The following is a 26,146-nucleotide window of genomic DNA, read 5'->3' on the forward strand; positions in this document are numbered from 1 at the left end:
TGAATTGGAAAAAGGAGGATTTAAATAATCTCTGGCTGTGTGCCTGTGCTATGCAGTGTACTGGGGTTTAGGTTTTCCTCGGGCATGTACATTGTAAAACAGATGTGTGTATTTTGAGCCTTAGACTTGCTGACATACATTGCTCCCTCAGACCTCATTTCCCAGGTATACCACAACTGTAACTAATCTGCTGCTAACTTCAGCTCCAAATGTGTCTTAAAGAAAGCTGCAGAAAAGATGAGGATTGGGGGTCTGAGCTATATGAAAACTGCTGAAGAGCTGCATCTTAGAGTAAAATGCTGAGAAGAAAAGTCTCTTTTTAATGATTTTGCTGTCCTACCATGTTCCATGAAACAAGTCCCTTACTGCACACAAACCCACTCTATGACACACTATAGATATCCATTAAAAATATATATTAGGGTGAAGATGAGGGAATTTGTTTTTCTTTAGTCCTGCCGCTGGATTCATCCTCTCAAATGACCAGCACTGCAAGTCACTGCGTGTCTGAAATTAGAAACTTTGGGTGACATTGCATTAATATCTTGGAGATATTTATGGATAATTGTTTATGTTAATGGGTAAACAATATAGTTTTTGGATAACAATAATAAATTGTGGTAAGAGCTCCTCTGTAACACATTTTATCTATAATCACTTCTGGTCTGTGTCTGGCAACCTTCTTTTGTTTTTTCCTGGCAAAACAACCAAGGTATTTGGTGCATTGTGGCAACCAACTGGACACATTACCTCCATCTTTTAGTAAAACCAGTGCCGTATATGTAGTGTTCTTTGCTTGTAGCAAACTATCTGATTATGGTTACCACCTTGTTTTAGCAAAGCACCGCACACAGTCAGCAAAAAAAAAAAAAAAAAGACAATAATCAATGTCTGTGAAATTGTTTGCAATATTCATTTTCATATACATACATGTGTATTTGGAGATGCGGACATCAACATCCTACATGATAAATGCATGTTTTGTGTCCATTGATATGAAAAAGTAATGTCAAAACCTTTTCACATACGTATATGACATGTGTCTTGTACAGTTCATGGGAAAACCAAAACAATTTATGAGAGAAAAAATATTTAAAGGTGCAATAACCTGGTTGTATAAGTGTGTACATCCTTCAACTAATAAATAATAATAGTAATACTTGTTAAACAACCCTTTTATTCAGTTTTAGCATTCAGTCTTTTTGAGCTGACACCTGCGATCAATTAAAGTGAATCTAAGTCTATTCAGAGTCCAGAACTACATTTAACAGAAAGTGTGGACAAGGCAAGAGTTGCTCTGATGATCTGATTTGAAGAGCTTTTCCAAAGAAGAGTGGGCACACATTGTCAAGTCAAGGCTGTGGGATGGTTATAGACTTTTACCAAAAATCACTGAATGAAGAAATTGAGACAAAAGGTTTTTACTTTTGACTCAACAAGATTATTGCACCTTTTTAAATTGTTTTTCCTTCTGTTATTGTTTTAGATGTGACATTGTTTATAGAAAAAAAGTTTTAAAATTATATGTTATTGTCAATTTGTGTTACATCATAAAAACATTGCCTTTTTTACTTGGGTGTCATGCATTTGAGAGCCACTTTATGTCTAGTGACTGGCTCACCAAGTATGGACAGAATGTGGTGTTTCAGTTGAATCTTTATGGCAGGATTAATATAATGTTTATATACTTTGTTTCTCATCTAGATGTTTGCATTCACTGTTAAATAAAGCAAACGTTAAAGGGTGTATCTTCTTTTACAGTTTTTGGTTCTATGGTTCTTGGTGATGTTGGGTTGCTTATGGGTTTCTTTGAGTTTTAATTGGGGGCCACAAGGGTATTCTAGAAAATTTCATATTAAAACAACCTTGTACTATCTTTGAGATTTTAAGGAGCCCGATCTAAATTTTGCAGGTCATCAGTGGTGACACGCTGCCTCTATCCTGTCTTCACGTGTGAGAAGTAACACTGGGTTCCAGACCTTTTAATTGCACAAGACATGGAAACCTAGTGGGAGAAATGAATATATCATTTGTGTACGTGTAGGGTGAAGTGAATGCCAGTTGTCTAATAGCCTTCACACAAGCCTCATTGAATTAGATGGCCAGGAGGACTGTGTTCCTAATTGAATCATGAGAGACTGTGTTGCAAACAGTGCTAGCTTGTGTTCCCTATAGAAGTGCTAGAGCCGGGAGGGTGGGGGGGGGCTTGGGTCAGGGTTTGAGTTGGTGGGTTGGCTTCCAGGAGCAGGCACAACTTGGGGCGCTCTCTGCTTTATCTGTGGTCACGACTCTCGTTTCATAGGGTTACGCTCTATTTGGATGTGACCAGCTTAAAAGGTTGATAGTTTGTTGTATATTCTTAGTTGCAAGGTTGTAAAACTAACAAAAAGCTGCGGCAGAAGTTTTCTTCTTTTATGTAAGAGTGGCACAGCTTGCTTTTTTCTTGCAAAAGTATCAACGCCCCTGAACTATTTCACATTTTGGCATGTAACAACCACAAACAACAAAACATTTTACCTGCATTTTTGTGACTGACAACACAAAGTAGAAATTATTTGTGGATTGGAAAAAAATTATACATATATATTCAGCCTCCTGATTTAATAGTTTATAGAATCATGTTTTTTGGGGTATGTCTCCACCAGTTTTGTGCATCTAAAAACTGAAATTTTTTTCCGTTCCTCTTTAAAAGTGCTCAGGCTCATTCAGATTGGATGGAGAGCATCTATGAAAAGTCAGTCATTTTCTACCACTTATTCCATAGTGGGTCGCGGGGAAGCTGGTGCCTATCTCCAGCAGTCTATGGGCAAGAGGCAGGGTACACCCTGGACAGGTCGCCAGTCCATCGCAGGGCAACACACAAACAACCACGCACACACACATTCATTCATACACCTAAGGACAATTTAGAGTGACCAATTAACCTAACAGGCATGTCTTTGGACTGTGGGAGGAAGCTGGAGTACCTGGTGAGAACCCACACATGCATGGGGAGAACATGCAAACTCCATGCAGAAAGACCCCTGGCCAGGAATTGAACCCAGGACCTTCTTGCTGCAAGGCATCAGTGCTTCCAACTGTGCCATCGTGTAGCCCATCTGTCAAAAGTAATTTTCATAACTCATAAATGTGCTTTGATCTAAACCCTTACCCCCACCCCAGTGTTAAGTGTTTTGCTGACTCTACGAGGTTTTCTTCCAGAATTGCCCAAGATTTAGCAGCATTCATGTTTAAATCAACTCCAAAGGCCAAAAAGTTTAAATTTTGTCTCATCTAACCACAGTGCCCTCTTTCACGATTGCCTTGTCCCTTACGTAGCTTGTGGCACACTGCAGAGGGAAATTCTTCTGACTTTCTTTCAACAATTAAACAAGTTTGCCTCTTTCATAAAGGTCAGATTTATAGAGTCCTGGAATAATAGTTGTACTGTCAGAGGATACTCCTAGCTGAGCTATGGAACTCCTCTAGAGTTACCAAGGGTCTTTTGGCTTATGTGATAATGCAGTCGGTCAGTTTATGTGGATCCTAGAAGGTTTGTAGTTGTGCCATGTTGTTTCTATTTTCAGATGGAGGATCCGGGAGATGTTCCAAGTTCAGAATACTGTTTTATGACCACACTGCTTTAAATGTCTGTACAGCTTTTTCACTGACTTGTTTGCTGAGTTCCTTGGTCTTCATACAGTTTGTCCAATAATCACTAGCAAGCATCTGTTACACAGACATAATTTAATTATATGAATACAATAAATGAGTTTGTACTGAGGTTAAATTATACACAGGTAAACTATAGTCTGCCATCCACACATTTAAGATTTTTGTCTTAAAATTCCTTCAACTAATCAATTATCTGCTACTTTGTGATGGTCTATTACAAAAATCCCAGTTAAATACGTTGAATTTTGTGGTTATAGCATAAGTTGTGAAATAGTTCAATTGGTATTATTACCTTTGCAAGACATTGTATATTCTGTCACCACTATTATTTGGGGCTGCCTGTACACAGCACCAAATTCAACAGAGGCCAAAACACGAGCAGTTTGTGTCACAATGGAATACAGGGAAATACCCTGTGCTAAATCCCACTGATGCTGTCCATTTCCATTGCTTTCAGCACTTTTTCCTGCTGTGCTCACAAAACCTAGCACCTCTGATTTTTTTCTTTTTTTTCTACCCCTGCAGCCTTTTGTCTTTCACACCTTAAACACCACACACACACATGGACACACACACAGGCGCACAAAGCCCTTGTCTGTCTTTGTTTCCCTTTTCTCTTCTCTAAGAGTGTGTTCATTAAATAAAGCGCTTTCGGTTAGGATGAATTGGGTCTTTAAAAGAAAGAACAGGGCGAACAGGGAAGAGGGGGCCGGAAGAGTGTCCTATAGTGGCTGTGAGCTTCAGACTGCTGGACAAAGAGTTTCCCTGTTTGGTGCTGTAGATGAGAGATGGCGTGTGAAGGAAACCGGGTAGCAGTTGTGTTTTTTTTCTCCTCTTCCTCTACAATAGGTATGGCATTGGACTGGATTGCTTTATGTTGCTCTTCTGATTGTTCAGTAGGGACCCCTTTGTAAGGAAGAAAATGTTGTAAATGAAATGGTAATGTCGAATGCTCAGTTTTCACTATATTTGGTGTATATGTGTCTATTTCATGTTGGCATTGGCTTGTTTTTCTCCTCCCTCACTCACAAATATCCACACAAACCTGTATACTTTGGGGGATTCAGATGGTTTTTGCTGCAGGTATCTTCTATAATGCGCTGTAAATCTTTTCAACTGGCATGTTCAGGAAACCTTTGAAACAACCAGCAAATTACCTCCTATAAAACCTGACCAGCACCCTAGCGCAGTGGCGTACCTTACAGCTCCTTCAGTCCTATATTTATCCAGTGAGTCTTGCGAAAACCTCTAATTAAAGCTTTTATGTCACTATATATTATTAGCAGTCATAAACATTGGCAGACATATGCAGCTGGGGGTTTGGTATGTGTGTGTTTTCGGGGCGCTGGGGGTAGATGTTTAAAGAAGAAGTGTTAGATTAAAGTAATATAACACTTGGTACATAAATGATCAGACAGTGATAAACATAAAACTAACTCACCCAGATGGCAGATGTTTTCATTGTTTTTAAAATTCAGGATTTTTAACTTGAACGTGGTGTTGTGTGACTGGAAATATTTTTAGGTGATTTAATCCCTTTTCACTGAGCTACCATTGCACTGAGTCTGAAGTGTTTATAAATTGTCTAAAAGGTTTATTATTTAGCTTTTTTTATTTATTTTTAGGCCATATTTTACCCTCAATTTTAAAAGCTGTGTTTACAATCCAATGAGCAAAAAAACTCTGCATTTGATTGATGTTATTGATGATATTATTAGCAGAGTGGAGAAAAGGCATTAACAACAATGGGGCTGCTGTCAGTGAATATTCTTACATTAATTAACTTTGATAAGAAGAAAGATATTTTTAGGCGGGGGAAACATCCAAATAAATTTCGTCTTTAGTTCTTTTGTGTTCAGCAACTCTGCCAGCATGATGATCAGACAGCTCAACAGCAGCAGTCTGGGCAGGCGGGTAGGTAGGGAATTAAAGCTCCGGATCTGATGTTTAATCACATCTCTCCCTGTCTCCGCTGTTCTGCATCTGACACCAGCCAACTGTGCAACTCTTTAAATCTGTCATCCGAGTCTAAAGTGGAAATTCCCCAAATTTTTCCCTAAAATAATGGCCATGGCAAAGCACAGAGGAATGCCGAGACATATAATATTGTGTCCTCTTGAAGTGGATTGGATGGTTTTCACAAAAAAAGTTTTTTTTTCGATTGGTTTAGGTCTCTTTTACCACATAAACAAGAGTTATCAGCCTGTAATGCTTCTAAAAGTAAATATCTGTAATTCAATATCAGCATGTGCTTCTCAGTGTTGAGTAATTTGTTTTAGATGAACTGTAAGTCCAACTTGACTGATTCTCTAAACTAAACATAAAAAACTACAATACTGATATTTTAACATCAAAAACGATGTCTTAATTGTTACATCATCATGTCACCAAATGGGAGTATTGTAAAATATATAAAGTTTGTTTTATTCAAATACCTTAGAAGAAATATACAAAAAGATCTAAAGCATTAAATCCCTATTGTGTTACAGAAGAATTGTTTGTATCTGCAAAAATATAACATAACTTTATAGTCCCAGACAATTTAATGTAAAGGGAACCTTTTTTTTCATGTGATTTTGAACTCTAAATTTTATACCCATAAAGTGAACAAACAATAATGTCTGTTGGTTTAGAACCTCAGTGGGAAAATTGAAATTATGGACTAGTGTGTCATCCATCAACAACCACAGAAATGCAACCACTGTGGTGGCCTGGCATCATGCAGCTCTATATGTGCAAGTCAGTTATTTTCATTCAGTATCCTCTGCAGGCAGATTCAAAAGTTATTGCTCAGCTTGTTTTGCATAGTTTGCATACTGCCACAAAATGTAGATTTAATACAGACACAGTAATTCCACTAAATTCTTTGGATGAAAATGTCTCTAACACTGGCATTTCTTTCCTCCTCCATTTTATTTTTTGTTTTCATTTTACCCTCCCACCACAACTCCCTCTTTTGCTGTTTCCTATGGTGTTGATCCATGGAGGCCCACACTCTCATGGACCTCACTGTGCCTCCAAGGTCCGATCCTAGATCCCCACATAGCTGTTGCCTGGGACTCATTAACAGACCCTGTTGACTGGCAGTGTGAATGTTCAGGCCTCATGTTTCTCTCAGTCCCCAAAACCTTTTCCCCATCAATCATATTAGAAGAAAAACATGTCAAGGCTAATGCTTTGTGAATAGATCTTTAATTTTATGAAAAGTTTATTTTGAGTTACTTTTTGGTGGTGACACTTCTGCTATTTAACAAAGATTTAACATGTGCTTATTTAGTCGAAAGTGCTTTAAAGAAATTGTTTGATTAATAAAGTTTGAATAATTGTATGTTGTGTTAACAGCAAATATGCTAGAAGCAATGATGCATTTTCTGAAAAAAAGCTTCTCTGTTAAAGACACTGCTTTGATGAAGCCTAGTTGTAGCAATTATATTTATTTAATGTACTTAATACTCAATAAAACATTTTTTCATCTATCTAGTTTGTAAAATTGTAATTTCAAATGTAGTATTTTAACTGATATATTTTGTTTTACAAAGGGTTACTGCTGTCTTTGTAATGCAAACCTTAAGATTGGACCTGTGCTAGTTCTGCTTTTTGAAGACAATATATGGAAGTCTTGTACCAAAGTACATTTTCCAAGTAGCAATAATAGGATGTAGAGAAATATCACCTTAAAAAAAACATATATAATATATATATATATATATATATATATATAATATATAATTTAATATTGTAAAATAATAGTAGTATAGGATATTGTAGTAAAATATAAGAAAGGATTGGCAGTATATAAGGACACCTTTTTTTGTCTCTTTTTGTTAAGCTGCATAACATATTCAACTTTTTATAAAGCTTCCAAAGAACACACTGTATTTCGAAAGACCTGAAGGGATTTTGACTTCAGATAAGCACCGTGTCCCATGTGTAATTTTTTTTCAAGTTACCATACTTCTGGCACCTAAATCTCATAACCACTATGTTTTATTTTTTATCAGTGGAGCAGGTGGGAACTGGATTACCTGAAGCAAACCCATAGATTTCTTTTTGGCCCGAGTAAGAAGAAAAGCTCTTGACATGGTCAGGTGCAAATGTCAGTTTCTTTTTTTATCACTGTTTTAAACCCCTGAAAGATAAACCCTTTTCAGAAAAAGCACATATTCTCTACCATTATCACAGAAGGACTGACGCTTATGTCAACCCACAACCAAAACCACCTAATGTAGAAGAAGTGATTCATCCACACTCAGTCAGGTGCATAGTTACAGAATTGAATGCTTGATGTGTATTTTGATCACCCTGTCAGTGATGAGTGCAACTTTCCAGAGAAAGTCTCTTTAAAGAATCCCTAACAGGAAAAGAGATCACTTCAGATATTTATCTGATTACCACAGTACAGTGAATAATTCAACAAACCTACATGTTTTATTGTTTATGTGTCTACAAAGAGATTTTTTGACAATTTTATTTTTATTTTTCTTCCAATTCTGAAGTATACATACATTTGTTTAGTATTTGCCTTTTAAACTGTATGACTTGGAACAAATATAAGTATCCTTACACAAGCCTCAGAATAATTTGCTGGATTTTTGGCCCATTCCTCAAGACCAGTGGTTCCCAAACATGTTTTTCAAGGCCCCCTGTCTTGCATGCTGTTGGTGTTTCCCTGCTTCAGCAGGGTCAGGTTTGTAGGCCGCCTTGCTCACACACACTTTTTCAGCTGCCCAGAAGTTTGGGCAACTGGGATTCATGTCAGGGCTTTGTGATAGCCACCATTAACTGTGTTGACCTTCGGTCTCTTTATAACTGATTTTGTAGTATGATTTGGATCATTGTGCATTTAGAAGACCCATTGGATCCCAAGCTGGTCTGATGTGTTGAGATGTTTCTTAAACATTTTTTTTGAAGTGCATCAGTCACTCCTGCAAACATTCCACACAACATTATCCTGCTACCTTTGTTCTTCACAGATTGGATGATTTGTAGCTCTTTGTCCCTTAATACATTTGGAAATTGTAATCTGTCTTTTTAGATTGATTTGTGGTAATGATTTTTACCTCTCTTAGTGGCCTTTCAGCGATATCTCTGTACACGACTTGTTTCATTGTGAATAATATGACCAGGTTCCACCTGCATCTTCACAAGGTCATTCACTTTTGTTCTGGGGTTGGTGTGCATGTTACAGGACAAAATATGTTCAAACCAGCCTCCTTCCTCAACAGTATGATGGCTGGACACTCCCCTGCTGTTTATGTTTGTTTATAATTGTTTAAAAAGATAAATGTCACAACTTCAGGTGTCTGGTAATTGAAAGCAAGAATGACCATGGCATGTGAGGTTTCAGAGATCTCTTTCTGATATCTTGCTTGATTTCTTTAGATTTTGAAGGTCGTCTTAAAATGCATCCATGTGTGTGTGTGTGTGTGTGTGTGTGTGTGTGTGTGTGTGTGTGTGTGTGTGTCAAATTAACTTAAATGGTTTAAATGATCCTTAATCAGAAACTGACAAAGCCATGACATCATCATCATCTAAGCTTTCCCAGACTGTCATAGTAATGTCAGAATTTCTTAAATTAAATTATATTAAATTTAATTTCAAAAGAAGTATTAAAACATTCTCCAAAAGGTTTTCTCTCTCATTCTGGCATTTATCAAATATAAATAATTTTGGTTATTCCAGCTGATGTAAAACTGCAAAGGTTTAGTTTTTAGGATCAATGACGGAGTATTTTAAGTGTGTCTATATATATGAAATTTATATATAAAGTGTACGTAGACATCTGGTTTTCACTGTATTTATACTGGTATTTACTCTACAACAATTTTCTATTTCAATGGAAAATTTTAAATCAAAAGGACTTACATTTTTCTGTCCTTTGTCTTCAGCTTGTCCATCAGGATTTTTCAAGCCTACTCAAGGAGATGAGGCCTGTATGCAGTGTCCCATCAACAGCCGTACCACAAGTGAGGGTGCCATCAACTGCGTTTGCCGCAATGGATATTATCGCACTGACTCTGATCCTCTCCAGATGCCATGCACAAGTATGTATAGATTTGCATTTGCAGTTTTTCAACATTCAAGTAACCTGCACAAAGTATGCAGACATGAGCAGTTACTCTTTAGTTTCAGATATGAACTCTTTGACACATGCATTTCTCACCCACAAGTGGAAGTTTCTGGGATCAAAGGTTGATAGTCGTCTGCACAGCTTTGAACAGAGAAACCCTGTCAGAGCTGCCCTTCGCACAGACATAATGCTGACATGCTCAAAGTGTGGTTGTCCACAGATCTGACCCAGCAGATAAAGCTAGGATGCCCTCCCTCAACATCACACAGTCCCTACTCCAAACCAGACTGGAGGTTAGTGGGCCAGGGCACGTAGCTTTGTAAAGGGTCATTCCCAGAGAATGAGCCGGGGTGAAGCATTCCCTTGTGATGCCAATGAATCCGTTTGAATTAGAATTAGAATTTGAGACTGACGCTGAGTTGGGGAAAGTGAAAGGCAGATTTATGGATAGAGAGAAGCAAAACTGAGAGAGGGAGGGGTTAAGGATGAACGACAGACACATATAAAAGAAGAAACCAGGAATTTTACTAGGGGAGAAAAGGGGTGTGGAGAGAAGGAAAATTAGTGCTCTCAGTAAAACAAAATGGGGGAGAGTTAGGAAAAATAAGCACCTTTCAATGTTTCAGTTGTGTTTTTTCCTCCTTAAACTCCCTCTTAGCCTGTTGAGAAGGGAGAGAAGGAAAAAGATTTGATGGTTTCCAACAAAAGAGATTTGCATAAGCCTGGGTCTGGGAGTTGAGCAGCTGTTGTGAATGAGAAAGCAGCAGCGTCATGTCACCCGTATTAAACGCAGCAGGGCCTTATCTGATTAAAGCAAGAAAACAGGACCATCAGAGAGGCCCGCCAGCTAATGGGAGGGATATTAGTCCTCCTCCCTCAGAAGGAAATGCCAAAGAGGAGTTGTGTTTCAGAGAGACTCCAAGAAGGGCACTCCAATGGGCTTTCTTCCAGTGCAGGGAGATCTGTTAATTGCTGCTAATTAAAAAGAGGTTAAATAAAAAGTGATCGATTCAGATTTAGGATGTTATGGGCGGAGTGGAACCGTTTATCTCGTTAGTCCTGGAGGACACCTCAACCATAATTAGATGCACATGGTCTTAAAGGATAAACAGTTTGCACTGTTTGTTTGTTTGGTCTGCCCCTCAACACAGAGCACCATGTGAAAGTTTCCGCACTACTTACAATGTCTCAAAAGAAAAAGACTAGGTTTCTCTTACCCGCTATTCTGTTTTCCATATGAAAATTGTTCAGAAGAAATTTTAAGAAAGCCCTTGAAAAAGTGGAGATCAGCTTTGAAAATGAGAGTGTAAATGGGCATCTCAAGGGAAAAGCCACTGCAAGCCTGGACTGCAGTCAACTCAAAGAGGCTACACAGACAAGCTTGTGGAATTTATCTCCTCCTGTTATGGGGTTGCGTAAGTAGAGATAGCAATTATGCCCTTCACACTGTCAAGGACACAACACATCCTCCATCAAAAGATTATACTGGTGATTTCCCAGAGGTGGAGCTTATGTGAATTACAATTATATTTGCTATATCAGTTCTTCTCAATATTTTGCCAAATCTAAGCAAACTCTTAGTCCTCCATTCCATCCCCCATTAAACAAAGTTGTGTTAAAAGACATAGGAAAGATGACTTTTACTTCCATATAAACTTCATGAAAATATTGTTAAAAATGAATTTGAAAAACTGATGAGTCGTTATAGTTTATCAGAATTGCTGACCAAGGCTGGCTTTCACTGCCTTTGATTAGGCAAAAAATTTGGAAAGAACATTATGTGCAAAGAAAGTTACATTTATTTTTTATTTATTTTGTGGGCTAAATGGGGGTACAATGCCGGACCAACAGAAACAGCATAAAAGATGTAAGTGGAATCCCAGTGTTAGGAAACATGCTGGGGCAGAACAGTAACAATAATGGGGACAGGCTTAAACATTAGAACTTGGATGTTTTGTATTTTATTGAGATTTGATGTGAAAGACACACACAAACTCATGCATAATTGTAAGATGATACCTGGTTTTCAAATTTTTTGCAAACATAACTTAGAAAAACATACTCTGCATTTGGATTCCAAAACATTTACTCTGATATCCTCACATAACAATGGTCAATGGTCTTCAGAGGTCACCTATTTAGTAAGTCCCCCTGTATTTAAGTTAAGTGCAGTATAAATAAAGTGGTTTTTGAAGGCCTCAGAGGTCTGCTAGAAAATACAAGTAAACAAACAGGATTATGAAAATCAAGAAACCCACCTGAAAGCTAAGAGATAAAGTTATAGACAGGCTTAAAATAAGAGAGAGGTTTAGAACATCTCATGGAGCACTGGTTAGTCAATCATCTGAAAATGAAAACTAAATGGCATAAATGTAAATCTGCTAAGGCCGGCCAAGGAGATCATTCATCAGAGAAAAAGCCATGAACTTAGAGTAGCTCTAGAGGAGCTGCAAAGATCAGTGGCTCAGGTAGGTGAATTGGTCGACAGTACAATTTTTATTTATTATCAAACCTTTATTCCACCAAATAAAAGACCCACTGAGACCAAGATCTCTTTCACATGGGTGACCTGGCCAAGAAAGGCCTCAGCACACATCATAGTGGACAAGGCAGATAGACAACAATAACAAAATATTAAAAGTATGTAAAGTGTGAGCGACTTGGCAAATAAAGTGCAGGAGTTATTGCTACAGCAACGTTATAAAGTTTAAAAACATTAACAAATATTAGGACTTATTAATTAATTATTAATTATGTCCTCAATATACTAAATTCCTTTGCATTCTGCCACAACTTGTGTAGACAAAAGTGTGGAAGAATGTGCTTTGGTCAGAAAAGACCAAAATGTAACGTTTTGGTCTATAGGCAAAACACAAATATAAACACTGCAGATCTCACTGAAGACACCATCCATATGGTGAAATATGGAGGTGGCAGCACTATGCTCTAGGGCTGTCTACAGTAGGAACAGTGAAGCTGGTTAGAGTTTAAAGTAGGTGGATGAAGTCAAATACAAGGGAGAAATACCCTAGGAGAAGCTGACAGAATGACATAGTCAAAGTACGGACCTAAATTTAACTGAGAATCTGTGGCATAACATGAAAATTGCTTTTCACAGACACTGTCCATCCACTATTTTGTCCTGATCTATCACATAAAATCCCTTTAAAATCCATGGCAGAATCCTAGAATACAGGAACTGTTGTAAACATTTGTTTTGATCAAAGGGCTTCACTGCTTAAACATTTGCCCATTAAAGTAGCTAAATGTTTAAACTATAAATCTGTCTTGTTTTTTAGCTGTCCCATCAGCTCCACAGGCTGTGATCTCAAGTGTGAATGAAACCTCTGTGATGCTGGAGTGGATGCCACCTCGAGATTCCGGAGGCCGCGAGGACGTGGTCTACAACATCATCTGCAAGAGCTGTGGCGGAGGTCGTGGAGGGTGCACCCGCTGCGGGGATAATGTTAAATTTTTACCCCGTCAGCTCGGCTTGACAGAAAGCCGGGTGTACATTAGTGACCTGTTGGCCCACACGCAGTACACGTTTGAGGTGCAGGCTGTCAACGGGGTGTCAGATCAGAGTCCCTACTCTCCTCAGTATGCCTCAGTCAACATTACCACTAACCAGGCTGGTAAGTGGGTCCATCTGTCTTCTTCAGTGCTTTGCATTTGCCGTATGGTTTTCTCTTGTTTTCTTCTTTCTTCTCCTCTCGTGTAAGTCCTCCATTCCTTGTGCCCTGTACAGTTTTCATCACACTTATTTCTCCACAAGCACATAATGTGCTGTGCAAAGGCCCCCAGTAAGTCTGCTTCTTTCCTCTTTTTTATGGTGATATATGCAGATTAAGGGCTATAAAATGAGAAACAGAGCACTGCTGATGATGTGACAGACAGAATGTGATGGCCTGCTGGTCTTTAATGTCTGACCTCATCATTACGTATTTTAGACTTGGAGCTGAGAGCCAGTTAGCTGCTGTCTACCTACTTGATACTACAACTTTATACAACCGTTTGGCTGAGGAGTCCAACTTAAAAATATTTGAAGTAGCGTTTGTATCATATAGCTATATAAAACTGAATATGAGAAAAATTAAATAGCAAGAAGCCAATTTTCACAAAAAGACCTACAGAAAGTCAGTTTGGTTAGTTGGTTTGCCTTTTTATGATGTTTTCCCAAAAACATAATCCCAGAAATATTCTGTCTTACTTATGCAGATACAGGTATGCCACTTATTTTTATTTGAAAAAGGCAGAAGTTATGATTTTCCATTTAATGGCTTTTTCCGAAATACATTATTAGGTGTGCAAAGCCTTTCTCTCTTGCAATAATTATGTACAGGCCAATGCAATTTTGTCATTTGTTTGCATTTCAATGGCAAAATACAGTATAGTACACGTAAGTATGTGTTGATTATTCTTCATCAACCATGTCATAACCCTGACACCACAGGCCAATAAAAAGTTGTACTGTACAATGTCCATGCAAACTGATTAAACCTGTGTTAATTTGATCAGAGAACCAGTCTTTCTTCATTTTTGCTTAACTATGCTTGATCTTACAAACTACAGAGTTCACCAGCCAATTTATTAGGTACACCGTGCTTGTTCTGGGTCGTACACCCTTAGTTATTAATGGTATTGATTCAAGTAGGCCATTTAAACATTGTGCAGTTGTACTAAGAGGCCCAAGGTGTGCCAGGAAAATATCCCACATAAAATTGCAACACTGGACTGTTGTTGCAAGGCAGGTTGGAGTCATGTTTTCATATTCTGACTTTACCATCTTAATGTTATGCATGAAATTGTGACCACCAACATTTTTCTATTATTGTACAATTTGCTAACTGTAGCTTTAGTTTCCTGTTTTTTGCTGACAGAACGACTGTGGTCCTTCTCTCAACTCATATCAGTCTGTCCTAAGTTGGCATTGTGGTCCAAGCACTGACTTTCACCAAATATTTTCTGTTTTTAGGACCATTTTTGTATACCGAGATGATTGTGGGTTAAAATCCCAGATGATCAGCATTTTCTAAAATCAGTTTAGAAAGTCGTCTTCAAAACAATTTGGAATTGCTGCCATGTGATTGGGAGACTTGCTATTTTTGTGAGCAAGCATTTGATCAGATGTACATAATAAAGTGGCAGGTCAGTGTCATGTCTTTCCAAAGGTGCTTTAAATAGTCTGATTTTACTCAGTTTATCCAGTCCTATTTGTATGGAGCTGATGGCATTTGTAGTCTAGACAGAATAGACCTTTCAAACTTTCGTAGGCCCTTTGGATAGGTACAGATGATGATCAGAAAAGGGGATTGGGTTGGGCATAAAAGATAAATTAATTAAAGGGATCTTAATAATTTTGACCTGGTTTTATTTGGTTTTATTAGGTTTGATTAACCACATTCCCATAAAATCAGAAGTCAATACTGAATCAGTCACGTAGAAAGTGAATAAAAAGTTGGGGGAAATGATTGAAAATGTAAAGTTACACGCCTAAATTGGCACATTGTTTTAAAATTCAGTGTTTACTGAGGACTAGTTGTTTGAAAATGCCATAACGTACTCCGTTACAATGCTGTGGCTCAAATGGACCATTTTATTCACGCATTGACCCTCTTTTTATTGTCTGTTTTGATTTGAGTCACTGGTGTGGTGGGTTAATGAGGGCCTGTGAGTGCAGTTAAGCGTTGTAATGAGGCCCCATGCCCCACTCCAACTCACTAGGCCACAATAAGTCTGCCACCCCAACCCTTGGCTTCTCTGCTGCTCCTGCTGAGGGGACCTGGCGGAAATTGGGGGGCTCTGCGCCCTCTCCACTGAAGTGCCCATCACTTCGTATTAGGCAGCAGTAGTTCCTGTCAGAGCGAGCTGTGAAAAGAACTCAACTCTTGCTCGCCCCCACTCAGTGTTCCCACCTCCCCCATTACCCTGTACCCTGCTAACTCTCTGGACACAGGATTGCAGTTTTGCGATGCAAAACGCTACAGGACTGGGGTCATGGGGACCAGGAGCTAATAATTGCTTCTGGGTTGTGCAGCATAGAGGTTACATAAACATTATGTTATCCCTAATTAGCTCGGGCAGTTCTGTGCATCTCTTTTTAGCGAGAATGAGAGCGTGACATGAAGACACAAAACAACACACAAAAAAGAAAATATTCTGCACATTCTTATAAAGGTGTCAGTCAGTTGGTTACTCATGACGTTATGAAAGCACCAAATAGGCCTGTTAATTTGGGTGAGTGGTATGGAAATGTCTCAGTTGAGGTTTGGATAGTTCTCTTCTTATTATCTCAGACTTTTAGGTGTGAAGGGAAAGGGTGAGCGAAACATCTTACTTTGTATCAAATCAAGCATTCACTGCACTCCTTTACCTTTAGGCTGTCCCACCCTCTTTGTGGGTGGTTGGTGACAGTGTCTCTGTTATGAAGGACATGATTTCCTCGGAAAACATAGCGCTTGATTACACGCTGTAATGTCAGAAAAAGCTAATTCTGGCCCTGGAGGTCTTTAAATTCGTTTTATAAGCATATGACTAATTCTGTAAAACTTGCATCCTGTACTCGGCAAACTCTTGAAATGTGTCTCTAACCATTTTTTGAACTATGACTCACAGTTTGCTAATCCATGTTGGCATTGCTATGTTTATGAAATGCTACTCTGTTTGTCATGATAAACTAGCTTAAGGAGTCTGAGAAAGTTCTAAATCTCATGCTTTATGCCATGGACTGAGGTGACTGTCTTCTGAGGTACCTTGTGAAGTTAAATGTGCTTGACAGGCGAATGCAGTGATTCAACACTAGTCTCTCAGTGTTGGAGCACAGGAGCAGTTTGCGGTATGCATACGTTGTAGGACACTACACTGAAAGGGACTAGATATAAATCTTTCATTGCAGTGATTTATTACAGACATCTGTCTTAGACGTAACATGCTTGAGATAGTTTTGGAACCCTTGCATTTATACAGGTCCTTCTCAAAATATTAGCATATTGTGATAAAGTTAATTATTTTCCATAATGTCATGATGAAAATTTAACATTCATATATTTTAGATTCATTGCACACTAACTGAAATATTTCAGGTCTTTTATTGTCTTAATACGATTTTGGCATACAGCTCATGAAAACCCAAAATTCCTATCTCACAAAATTAGCATATTTCATCCGACCAATAAAAGAAAAGTGTTTTTAATACAAAACACGTCAACCTTCAAATAATCATGTACAGTTATGCACTCAATACTTGGTTGGGAATCCTTTTGCAGAAATGACTGCTTCAATGCGGCGTGGCATGGAGGCAATCAGCCTGTGGCACTGCTGAGGTCTTATGGAGGCCCAAGATGCTTCGATAGCGGCCTTTAGCTCATCCAGAGTGTTGGGTCTTGAGTCTCTCAACGTTCTCTTCACAATATCCCACAAATTCTCTATGGGGTTCAGGTCAGGAGAGTTGGCAGGCCAATTGAGCACAGTGATACCATGGTCAGTAAACCATTTACCAGTGGTTTTGGCACTGTGAGCAGGTGCCAGGTCGTGCTGAAAAATGAAATCTTCATCTCCATAAAGCTTTTCATCAGATGGAAGCATGAAGTGCTCCAAAATCTCCTGATAGCTAGCTGCATTGACCCTGCCCTTGATAAAACACAGTGGACCAACACCAGCAGCTGACACGGCACCCCAGACCATCACTGACTGTGGGTACTTGACACTGGACTTCTGGCATTTTGGCATTTCCTTCTCCCCAGTCTTCCTCCAGACTCTGGCACCTTGATTTCCGAATGACATGCAGAATTTGCTTTCATCCGAAAAAAGTACTTTGGACCACTGAGCAACAGTCCAGTGCTGCTTCTCTGTAGCCCAGGTCAGGCGCTTCTGCCGCTGTTTCTGGTTCAAAACTGGCTTGACCTGGGGAATGCGGCACCTGTAGCCCATTTCCTGCACACGCCTGTGCACTGTGGCTCTGGATGTTTCTACTCCAGACTCAGTCCACTGCTTCCGCAGGTCCCCCAAGGTCTGGAATCGGCCCTTCTCCACAATCTTCCTCAGGGTCCGGTCACCTCTTCTCGTGCAGCGTTTTCTGCCACACTTTTTCCTTCCCACAGACTTCCCACTGAGGTGCCTTGATACAGCACTCTGGGAACAGCCTATTCGTTCAGAAATTTATTTCTGTGTTTTACCCTCTTGCTTGAGGGTGTCAATAGTGGCCTTCTGGACAGCAGTCAGGTCGGCAGTCTTACCCATGATTGGGGTTTTGAGTGATGAACCAGGCTGGGAGTTTTAAAGGCCTCAGGAATCTTTTGCAGGTGTTTAGAGTTAACTCGTTGATTCAGATGATTAGGTTCATAGCTCGTTTAGAGACCCTTTTAATGATATGCTAATTTTGTGAGACAGGAATTTTGGATTTTCATGAGCTGTATGCCAAAATCATCCGTATTAAGACAATAAAAGACCTGAAATATTTCAGTTAGTGTGCAATGAATCTAAAATATATGAATGTTAAATTTTCATCATGACATTATGGAAAATAATGAACATTATCACAATATGCTAATATTTTGAGAAGGACCTGTAGTTTCATAATATTGCTACTAAAAAGGAATGACATTCGATATCCCGTTTGTGCATCAGAGGACAAACAATTCAGTGTTTTCATTTAAGTTCATCGTTTTTCTGCTGATTAAAATGCTAATTATAGGAAATTCTGCATTTATTTTTTTATATTCTTTCAGTGCCCAGCAGTTTTTAAAAAGAGCTGACAATATGTATCTGTCAGAACTTAAATTACCATCACTGATGGACAATGAGGCAGAAGTCCTTGAAACACTACTTACACTTTTAGAACTCAAAGAGGCATTGAGCTTGATGCAAAAAGGGAAATTGCCTGGCCTTGATGGGCTTTCTCCAGAGTTGGGCCTTTGCTATTAAACTCCTTTAACTATGCTTTAGACACTGTCTCTTTCCATGGTGACCAAAATGCATCCCTCATATCAGTACTGCTAAAGAAAGATGAATCGCCATTGAGATGCAGTACTTACAGGCCAATATCACTTATCACAACAGAATTTAAGCTTTTTGCCAAAGTGTTAGTCAGCAGATTGGAGCCATGTGTAGGCAAACTAATTCAATCTGACCAAACAAGCTTTTTAAAAGGGAGACTTGGATAGGATAATATCCGATGACCTCTCCATATATTACAGAATCTGATGCGCACCCCTCAGCTATATTCTGCCTGAAAGCCTTGGATTGAGTGAGCTTGACGTATCTGTGGCAGGTTATGGAGAATTTTGGATTTTGCAAACAATTTATATCAATGATCAAAATACTATACACCAATCTTTGTGCAGTTGTGCAAACAAATAACATATTGTCCAAATCATTCTCTCTGCAGCGTGGAGTCTTGTCAAGGCTGCCCACTGTGCCTGCTCCTCTTTTCTTTGTGACTTGAACCGCTAGCCCAAGCGATTAGATTGGACCCACATATCTCACCCATTAGTATACAAGGTACACAGCACAAAATTTGGCTTTACGCGGATGAGAAATTACTCTTTTTTACAAAAATTTCGGAGTCTCTACTTCAGATACTTAAAGTCTTCACGCAGTTTGGCCTATTTTCTGGTTATGAAATTAATTGGGATAAATCCCTCCTCATTCCTTTAAATGCCCCTGCAAAACAGGTCACCTTACCAGTTATTCAACATATTCACTGTCTTTATTCTGTATTCACATATCTAGGTATAATTATAACCAAGTTCTCAGATATATCAAAATCAGAATCAACTTTATTGCCACGTTTGTACAAACAAACAAACAAGGAATTTGACTCCGGTATCACAGGCAAATTACATAAACTTAAAAAAGAGATTACATCGGACATTCAGAGGTGTTCGGATCTCAAGCTATCACTACATGGCAGAATTGCAATACTGAAAATGAATACATAAGTGATTCTGGTCCTTATTTTAATCACAGTTGGGCTACTGGAGGAATTCACACTCCAAGATCTGTATGACAGAAATGGTTTGATTTCTCTCCGACAACTTAAAGAACGGTATTCTCTCCCTGGGTTTTCCTGGGTTCTCCCTGGGTTCTTGTTTCTCCAGTTAAGATCTTCAATCCGTACCCATGGATTTCAGTGGGACTCACCTTTATCCTCTCATCCATTGGACACTTGGATTTCAGCTCGAACACCCTCTACTAGATTGGTGTCAATTATCTACAATGAACTACTACTGAAAGGTGTTGAAACCTTGGGTGAGATCAGTTCATTGAACCGTGAACTTGAGAGACAGGGTTATGATCTGGACTGGGACAGTATTTGAACAAATATACCCATTTCATCTAGGAATCCAGCGCATGCCATATGAAACTGACAGACAATTCCAACTGCACAAAATGTGTTCAGAATATTGTTGGCACATATCTTCCTATTTTTTGGGAATGTCCCTCTGTGTCTGGCCTCTGGCCCAGGGTGCATGGTTGCCTGGAAAATATTTCCCCATTCCTTTCCAACCCCTTACTCCTGTTCAATAATGATTCAGGTCTTAGTGGCAATACCAGAATGGCACGAAAGAAAGTTATATTTGCAGGATTAACTGCCGCTAAAAAGACCATAATACATTAATGGTTTTCCCCCAGATATTCCATCAGCAAAAGAATGGCTACACCATTTTAGAGACATTGCTGTAACTGGCTGGTATACATAAAGCGTGGGCATCTACAATGCAGGCCTAGGACACTCTTATTGGTTATCTTATTGGTTACCCAAAGAGTGCCAAGATAAAATCCCTCACACCATTGAGACAACAGGACACATATGCCTAGATACAATAAACAGCTCATCTACCCTTATTTGTTAGGATATTTGAACTTCATTGTATGTTCTTTTAATCACAACCTTATTCAGTCTAATTTTCTGGTTGAAAAAAGTATGACTAAACCTGGCTGTCACTTGCAAGTGATTTTAACAAATAAAGCATATTGTCTTAGTGGACTCTGCAGAATCAATCTGCCATGTTGTGTTCTCACAGCTTAGCACATGTGGTTGGATAGACAGTTTAGGGAAGCAATCAAGAGCACACTGCATATCTGAATTAATCCAAACATTCCACCACATGGAAGCAATTGTATGATTCTAGGTCAGAGCTTCCAAGTGTATAAATGCTGTTAGCAGTAGTCAAAAGGCATAGCTCTGCCTTTGCTCACCAGGGGTGGAAATTGTCTTCATTGGCATGGCAAGGCTTATCCTTAAGATTGCGAAGACACTTTAAAGGATGGCCAAGGCCATAAATCATTTTCTTTCTGAATGTAGACCTGCTATATCATCATTTCCAGTATTCTGAAAAGAGATCATCCTCTACCTGAGGGTAACATATATAATATAATCTGAGTGAGTTCAGCTTTGCTCAACAGATAAATTTGATATCTGCACATGCAGTCTTCCCTTCTGTAGTGATTTAATATATTAAATTTCTGAGGACATATTTGTTTATGCATTTTATTTGCTCTAGGTGAGTTGCTGTTAATATTATCAATCGCAGAACCTGAATTGGTTTCTTATCAGGCAAGCTAGTTGATTGTGGATCCTCACATTATGCCCAGGATGGGGGATGCAATCAGGTTCAGCCTTTTCATAAGGTTGAGGGAAGATTTATGAGTTAATTATGCTTCAAATTGCTCAGGTTTACTGTAACCAGGCTACCAGGGACTTTGCTGCTTCAGTGGAGCACTGGTGTAAAGCCAAGAGGAGCTGCCAATATGGCTACTAGCAAGACAAATGTGGCCACATTTTGGCCACATTTTGATTATGACACCATTTGATAAAAACTATTGAAAATCAAGAAATCTGCATTTGGACTAATACATATTTTCAACCCTTAATGACACAAGGTCATTATGTTGAGATAGCAATAGCAAGAGATTAATTTTACTAATAAGTCTTTAGAGCAACCATAATTACTAAATTATGCTGGCCTTGTTATGAAGTAATTCTAGGAAATTATTAGCAAGATTGAGCTTAAAATATCTTAAAGTGCCAAAGCTGTTGGCTGAATGCTAAGGAGACTGATTGAGAGACAGGTGGGGATCACCAACATACAGGGGTAGGACAATGAAACTGAAACACCTGTCATTTTAGTGTGGGAGGTTTCATGGCTAAATTGGACCAGCCTGGTAGCCAGTCTTCATTGATTGCACATTGCACCAGTAAGAGCAGAGTGTGAAGGTTCAATTAGCAGGGTAAGAGCACAGTTTTGCTCAAAATATTGAAATGCACACAACATTATGGGTGACATACCAGAGTTCAAAAGAGGACAAATTGTTGATGCACGTCTTGCTGGCGCATCTGTGACCAAGACCGCAAGTCTTTGTGATGTATCAAGAGCCACGATATCCAGGGTAATGTCAGCATACCACCAAGAAGGACGAACCACATCCAACAGGATTAACAGTGGACGCAAGAGGAAGCTGTCTGAAAGGGATGTTCGGGTGCTAACCCGGATTGTATCCAAAAAACATAAAACCACGGCTGCCCAAATCACGGCAGAATTAAATGTGCACCTCAACTCTTCTGTTTCCACCAGAACTGTTCGTCGGGAGCTCCACAAGGTCAATATACACGGCCTGGCTGCTATGGCCAAACCTTTGGTCACTCATGCCAATGCCAAACGTCGGTTTCAATGGTGCAAGGAGCACAAATCTTGGGCTGTGGACAATGTGAAACATGTATTGTTCTCTGATGAGTCCAACTTTACTGTTTTTCCCACATCTGGGAGAGTTACGGTGTGGAGAAGCCCCAAAGAAGTGTACCACCCAGACTGTTACGTGCCCAGAGTGAAGCATGGGGGTGGATCAGTGATGGTTTGGGCTGCCATATCATGGCATTCCCTTGGCCCAATACTTGTGGTAGATGGGCGCGTCACTGCCAAGGACTACTGAACCATACTTGAGGACCATGTGCATCCAATGGTTCAAACATTGTAGCCTGAAGGCGGTGCCGTGTATCAGGATGACAATGCACCAATACACACAGCAAGACTGGTGAAAGATTGGTTTGATGAACACAAAAGTGAAGTTGAACATCTCCCATGGCCTGCACAGTCACCAGATCTAAATATTATTGAGCCACTTTGGGGTGTTTTGGAGGAGCGAGTCAGGAAACGTTTTCCTCCACCAGTATCATGTAGTGACCTGGCCACTATCCTGCAAGAAGAATGGCTTAAAATCCCTCTGACCACTGTGCAGGACTTGTATATGCCATTCCCAAGACAAATTGACGCTGTATTGGCCGCAAAAGGAGGCCCTACACCATACTAATAAATTATTGTGGTCTAAAACCAGGTGTTTCAGTTTCATTGTCCAACCCCTGTACATTGTTCAGTGCAACTGTGACAGAAGGTGATAAGAATGGCACATATGGTGAGTGTCAGCGTAGGTCAGTCCTGCAGACAGACAGGAGGCCTCAGCAGGCACCTGGAGCTCAGCAGTGACAGAACCTTTAGAATAAAGCTGCTTTGGTAACCAGCCAGCCAACCACACATGCAGAGAATTCATGAAGATCCTAAGCAGCCTGTACACAAAGAAAAATTATAACTGTCAAGCATTAAGATATGTTTAGAAACAGAATATGTTGTAACCAGCTTGCAAGTTTGACACTGAGATTCTTTAGATTTCTTTTTGTAATCTGTACAAGGAATCTGAATTTAATCATGACTTCCTGGAAGATAATTGGACTGCAAAATGTCAACGTTAGTTACCTAACTATTATTATTTATAAATCATTTAGTAGCCATTAGATTTTTCTTTTCCTTTCAGTGAGTACATTACATGGAGATCAGCACATTAGCAAAAGTGCAACAGAGAGGAGTAGAAAAAGCACATTGCTTGTTTATTAATTAAGGTGAACAGGCCATGATCTTTTTGTTTATTGCACTGTGAAAGGCAGTGAATACAAATGCGCAATTAATTATCATTAAGTACTTTAACTGCATCCTGAAATTTCAAAACAACTGACTTTACTTTAATGTAGTCATTTGTGTACTTGCTATATCCAAGAGTGGTTCAAAGAGCACTGCTTTTAATTTAATAACTTTTCTGTAAAATTTATAGAGTTTCTTTCACCAATTAAGCAAATGAATTATAATAAACACAATGACATCACCCCACCTCTTAGTACTATCCATGGGCTGTCCTTCTCATCCTTTTAAGTTTGCCAAACACGTTAAAATTCCCGTTGACAGATGCATGAAGTTTGTCTTTGATGATGGTGAACACAGTTGTTCAGATGGAAAGACAGTTGCGACACCATCTCTAAGACAATAACATGATAGCTATATATACCCCCCCCCCCCCACACACACACACATACACACACAACTAACACTTTTTTTTTTATGTAGCTTAGATTTTCTCCCATAGGCGAAGCAGATCATAAAACCCAACCGCTGTCATCCTCTTGAAGGCTTTATCTGTAATTTGGGGTTAGGACCTTTATAAGCATAGATGATCTTTTATAATCGTTTCTGTTGTTCACCGCTCAGCAGCCCCACACTGTGCTGATCTGAATGACCTTTATGTTGGGACAAAAAAATCATTGCTGCTATTCAAAATAACATTTCAGTACATTAATATAACAAGTTGAAATAAATAAACCACCTCTCATTATTTCGGCTTTTATGCAGGAGGATTCTCAAAGGTATCTGAGCACACATGTGGTTGAAACAATGGCATAAAAAATGTGACATTGATCCAGGACGCAGCAGAGGTTGTTTTTCCTTAAAAGGCTCAACATCTTTGATGTTAGCAAGAGTTGCAGCTTTTTTATTTTGTTATGCAAAAAAAGATAGTCCTGTGTGTTGATACATTAACATAATGTGGTGATTTAATGCTCAAAAGCTCAGATTAGCTTACCTACACAGAAAGCCATGAAAATTATGATAGTCAACAACTATACACATATACGGGATGTTATGCTGAATGCTGATGATCCATAACTATAGATCACCTATAACTATAGATCATCTCAAAAATATATCATATTTAGTGAATATGCTCTATGCTAAATATGAACTTTTTCCTTTTGGGTATTGGTACAAAATTCCCCTGGGTAGAAATTACTTTAAGTACTCCTTTGGTCTCTTAGCCATCAAACCTTGAAAAACTCCACCTTGGTTAAAATATGTGTAGTTTCCTGTTTTTCATGGTCACTATTTATGCATATTTATGTTGTGCATTGTTTAAAAAAGGCACGATTTATTAATGTTTGTATTGTTTTGTTGATTGTGATTTCTACTGGTTTGATTTAAATGTGAAAAGATGTGAAATGTAAGCCTTGCATTTCTATTCAGCCCTCTTTTCTCTGAAACCAGTAAATAAAATTGAGTGCAATCAATTCACTTAAAAAATTACCTTTTTAGGAAAATAGGGTCCACTTGAGGGTAATTTAATCTTAGTATAAATACAGCTGTCGTGTGAAGGCCTTAGAGGTTTGTTAAAGAACAATAGTGAACAAACAGCATCTTGAAGACCAAGAAACACCCCAGACTGGTCAGGGACATTGTTGTGGAAAAGATTAGTATGGTTAGGTAGGCCGGGTTAGCTAGTTGAGGTTAGATTAAAAAACATCAAGTTTTCATTATCTCATGGAGCATATTTAGTCACCTGAAAATGGAAAATGTATGGCACAACTGAAAACATATTAAGACATTGCTGTCTATCTAACCCGTTTGGGCAAGGAGAGCATTAATCAGAGAAACAGTTAAGAGGCTCAGTGTAGGAGCTGCAGAAATTCACAGCTCTGGTGGTAGAATCAATCAACAGAATAAATACTAATCATGCTTTTCTTCAGCAAGGATGGAGAAGATAGTCAGAGCTGATAGGAAAACAGATTTAAGCTAAATACAGCGCAGTAATGAAAGAAGACGTATTAGAGGCTGTGTCAGACTCTATCCTGGGGTAGAAAACCACCTTCCAGCTGAACAACAGCCCTAAAAATACAGCCAGAGCTACGATGGAATGGTTTAGATGAAAAAATTTATATTTTCCTAGGATGACCGAGTCAGAGTCTAAATCTAAATCCTGTTGAAAATGTGACTGATGTATAAACTGACCTTTATAGATACTCCACTTCCTATAAAAGCTTGTGCTATTTTGCATCAACACTAGGGAAAAGTTTTCATTTCTAGATTTACAAAGCTGGTAGAGAAATCCTTCAACTGTTGTAATTGGAGGAAATGGTGGTTCTACATCGCAAAGACTCATAGAAGTTGAATGCAAGAATTATCCTTCCACTTGACAACTACAGGTCCTTCTCAAAATATTAGCATATTGTGATAAAGCTCATTATTTTCCATAATGTCATGATGAAAATTTAACATTCATATATTTTAGATTCATTGCACACTAACTGAAATATTTCAGGTCTTTTATTGT

The 26,146-nt window shown here is 38.9% G+C and overlaps 1 protein-coding gene across 6 annotated transcripts in view; it reads left to right on the forward strand.

Annotated features, from left to right (window-relative positions):
• ephb2b (eph receptor B2b) overlaps positions 1-26,146 on the forward strand; it is a 161,747-nt gene that overhangs the window by 104,281 nt on the left and 31,320 nt on the right. For all 6 annotated transcript variants that reach the window (XM_047347320.1, XM_047347322.1, XM_047347321.1 and 3 more), the window contains 2 exons: positions 9,543-9,698; positions 13,024-13,359. In XM_047347320.1, coding sequence (XP_047203276.1) covers positions 9,543-9,698; positions 13,024-13,359 — 492 coding nt within the window. The remainder of the gene's footprint in view (positions 1-9,542; positions 9,699-13,023; positions 13,360-26,146) is intronic.

This window comes from Girardinichthys multiradiatus, chromosome 20 (assembly GCF_021462225.1).
Source record: "Girardinichthys multiradiatus isolate DD_20200921_A chromosome 20, DD_fGirMul_XY1, whole genome shotgun sequence".
Taxonomy (NCBI): domain Eukaryota; kingdom Metazoa; phylum Chordata; class Actinopteri; order Cyprinodontiformes; family Goodeidae; genus Girardinichthys; species Girardinichthys multiradiatus.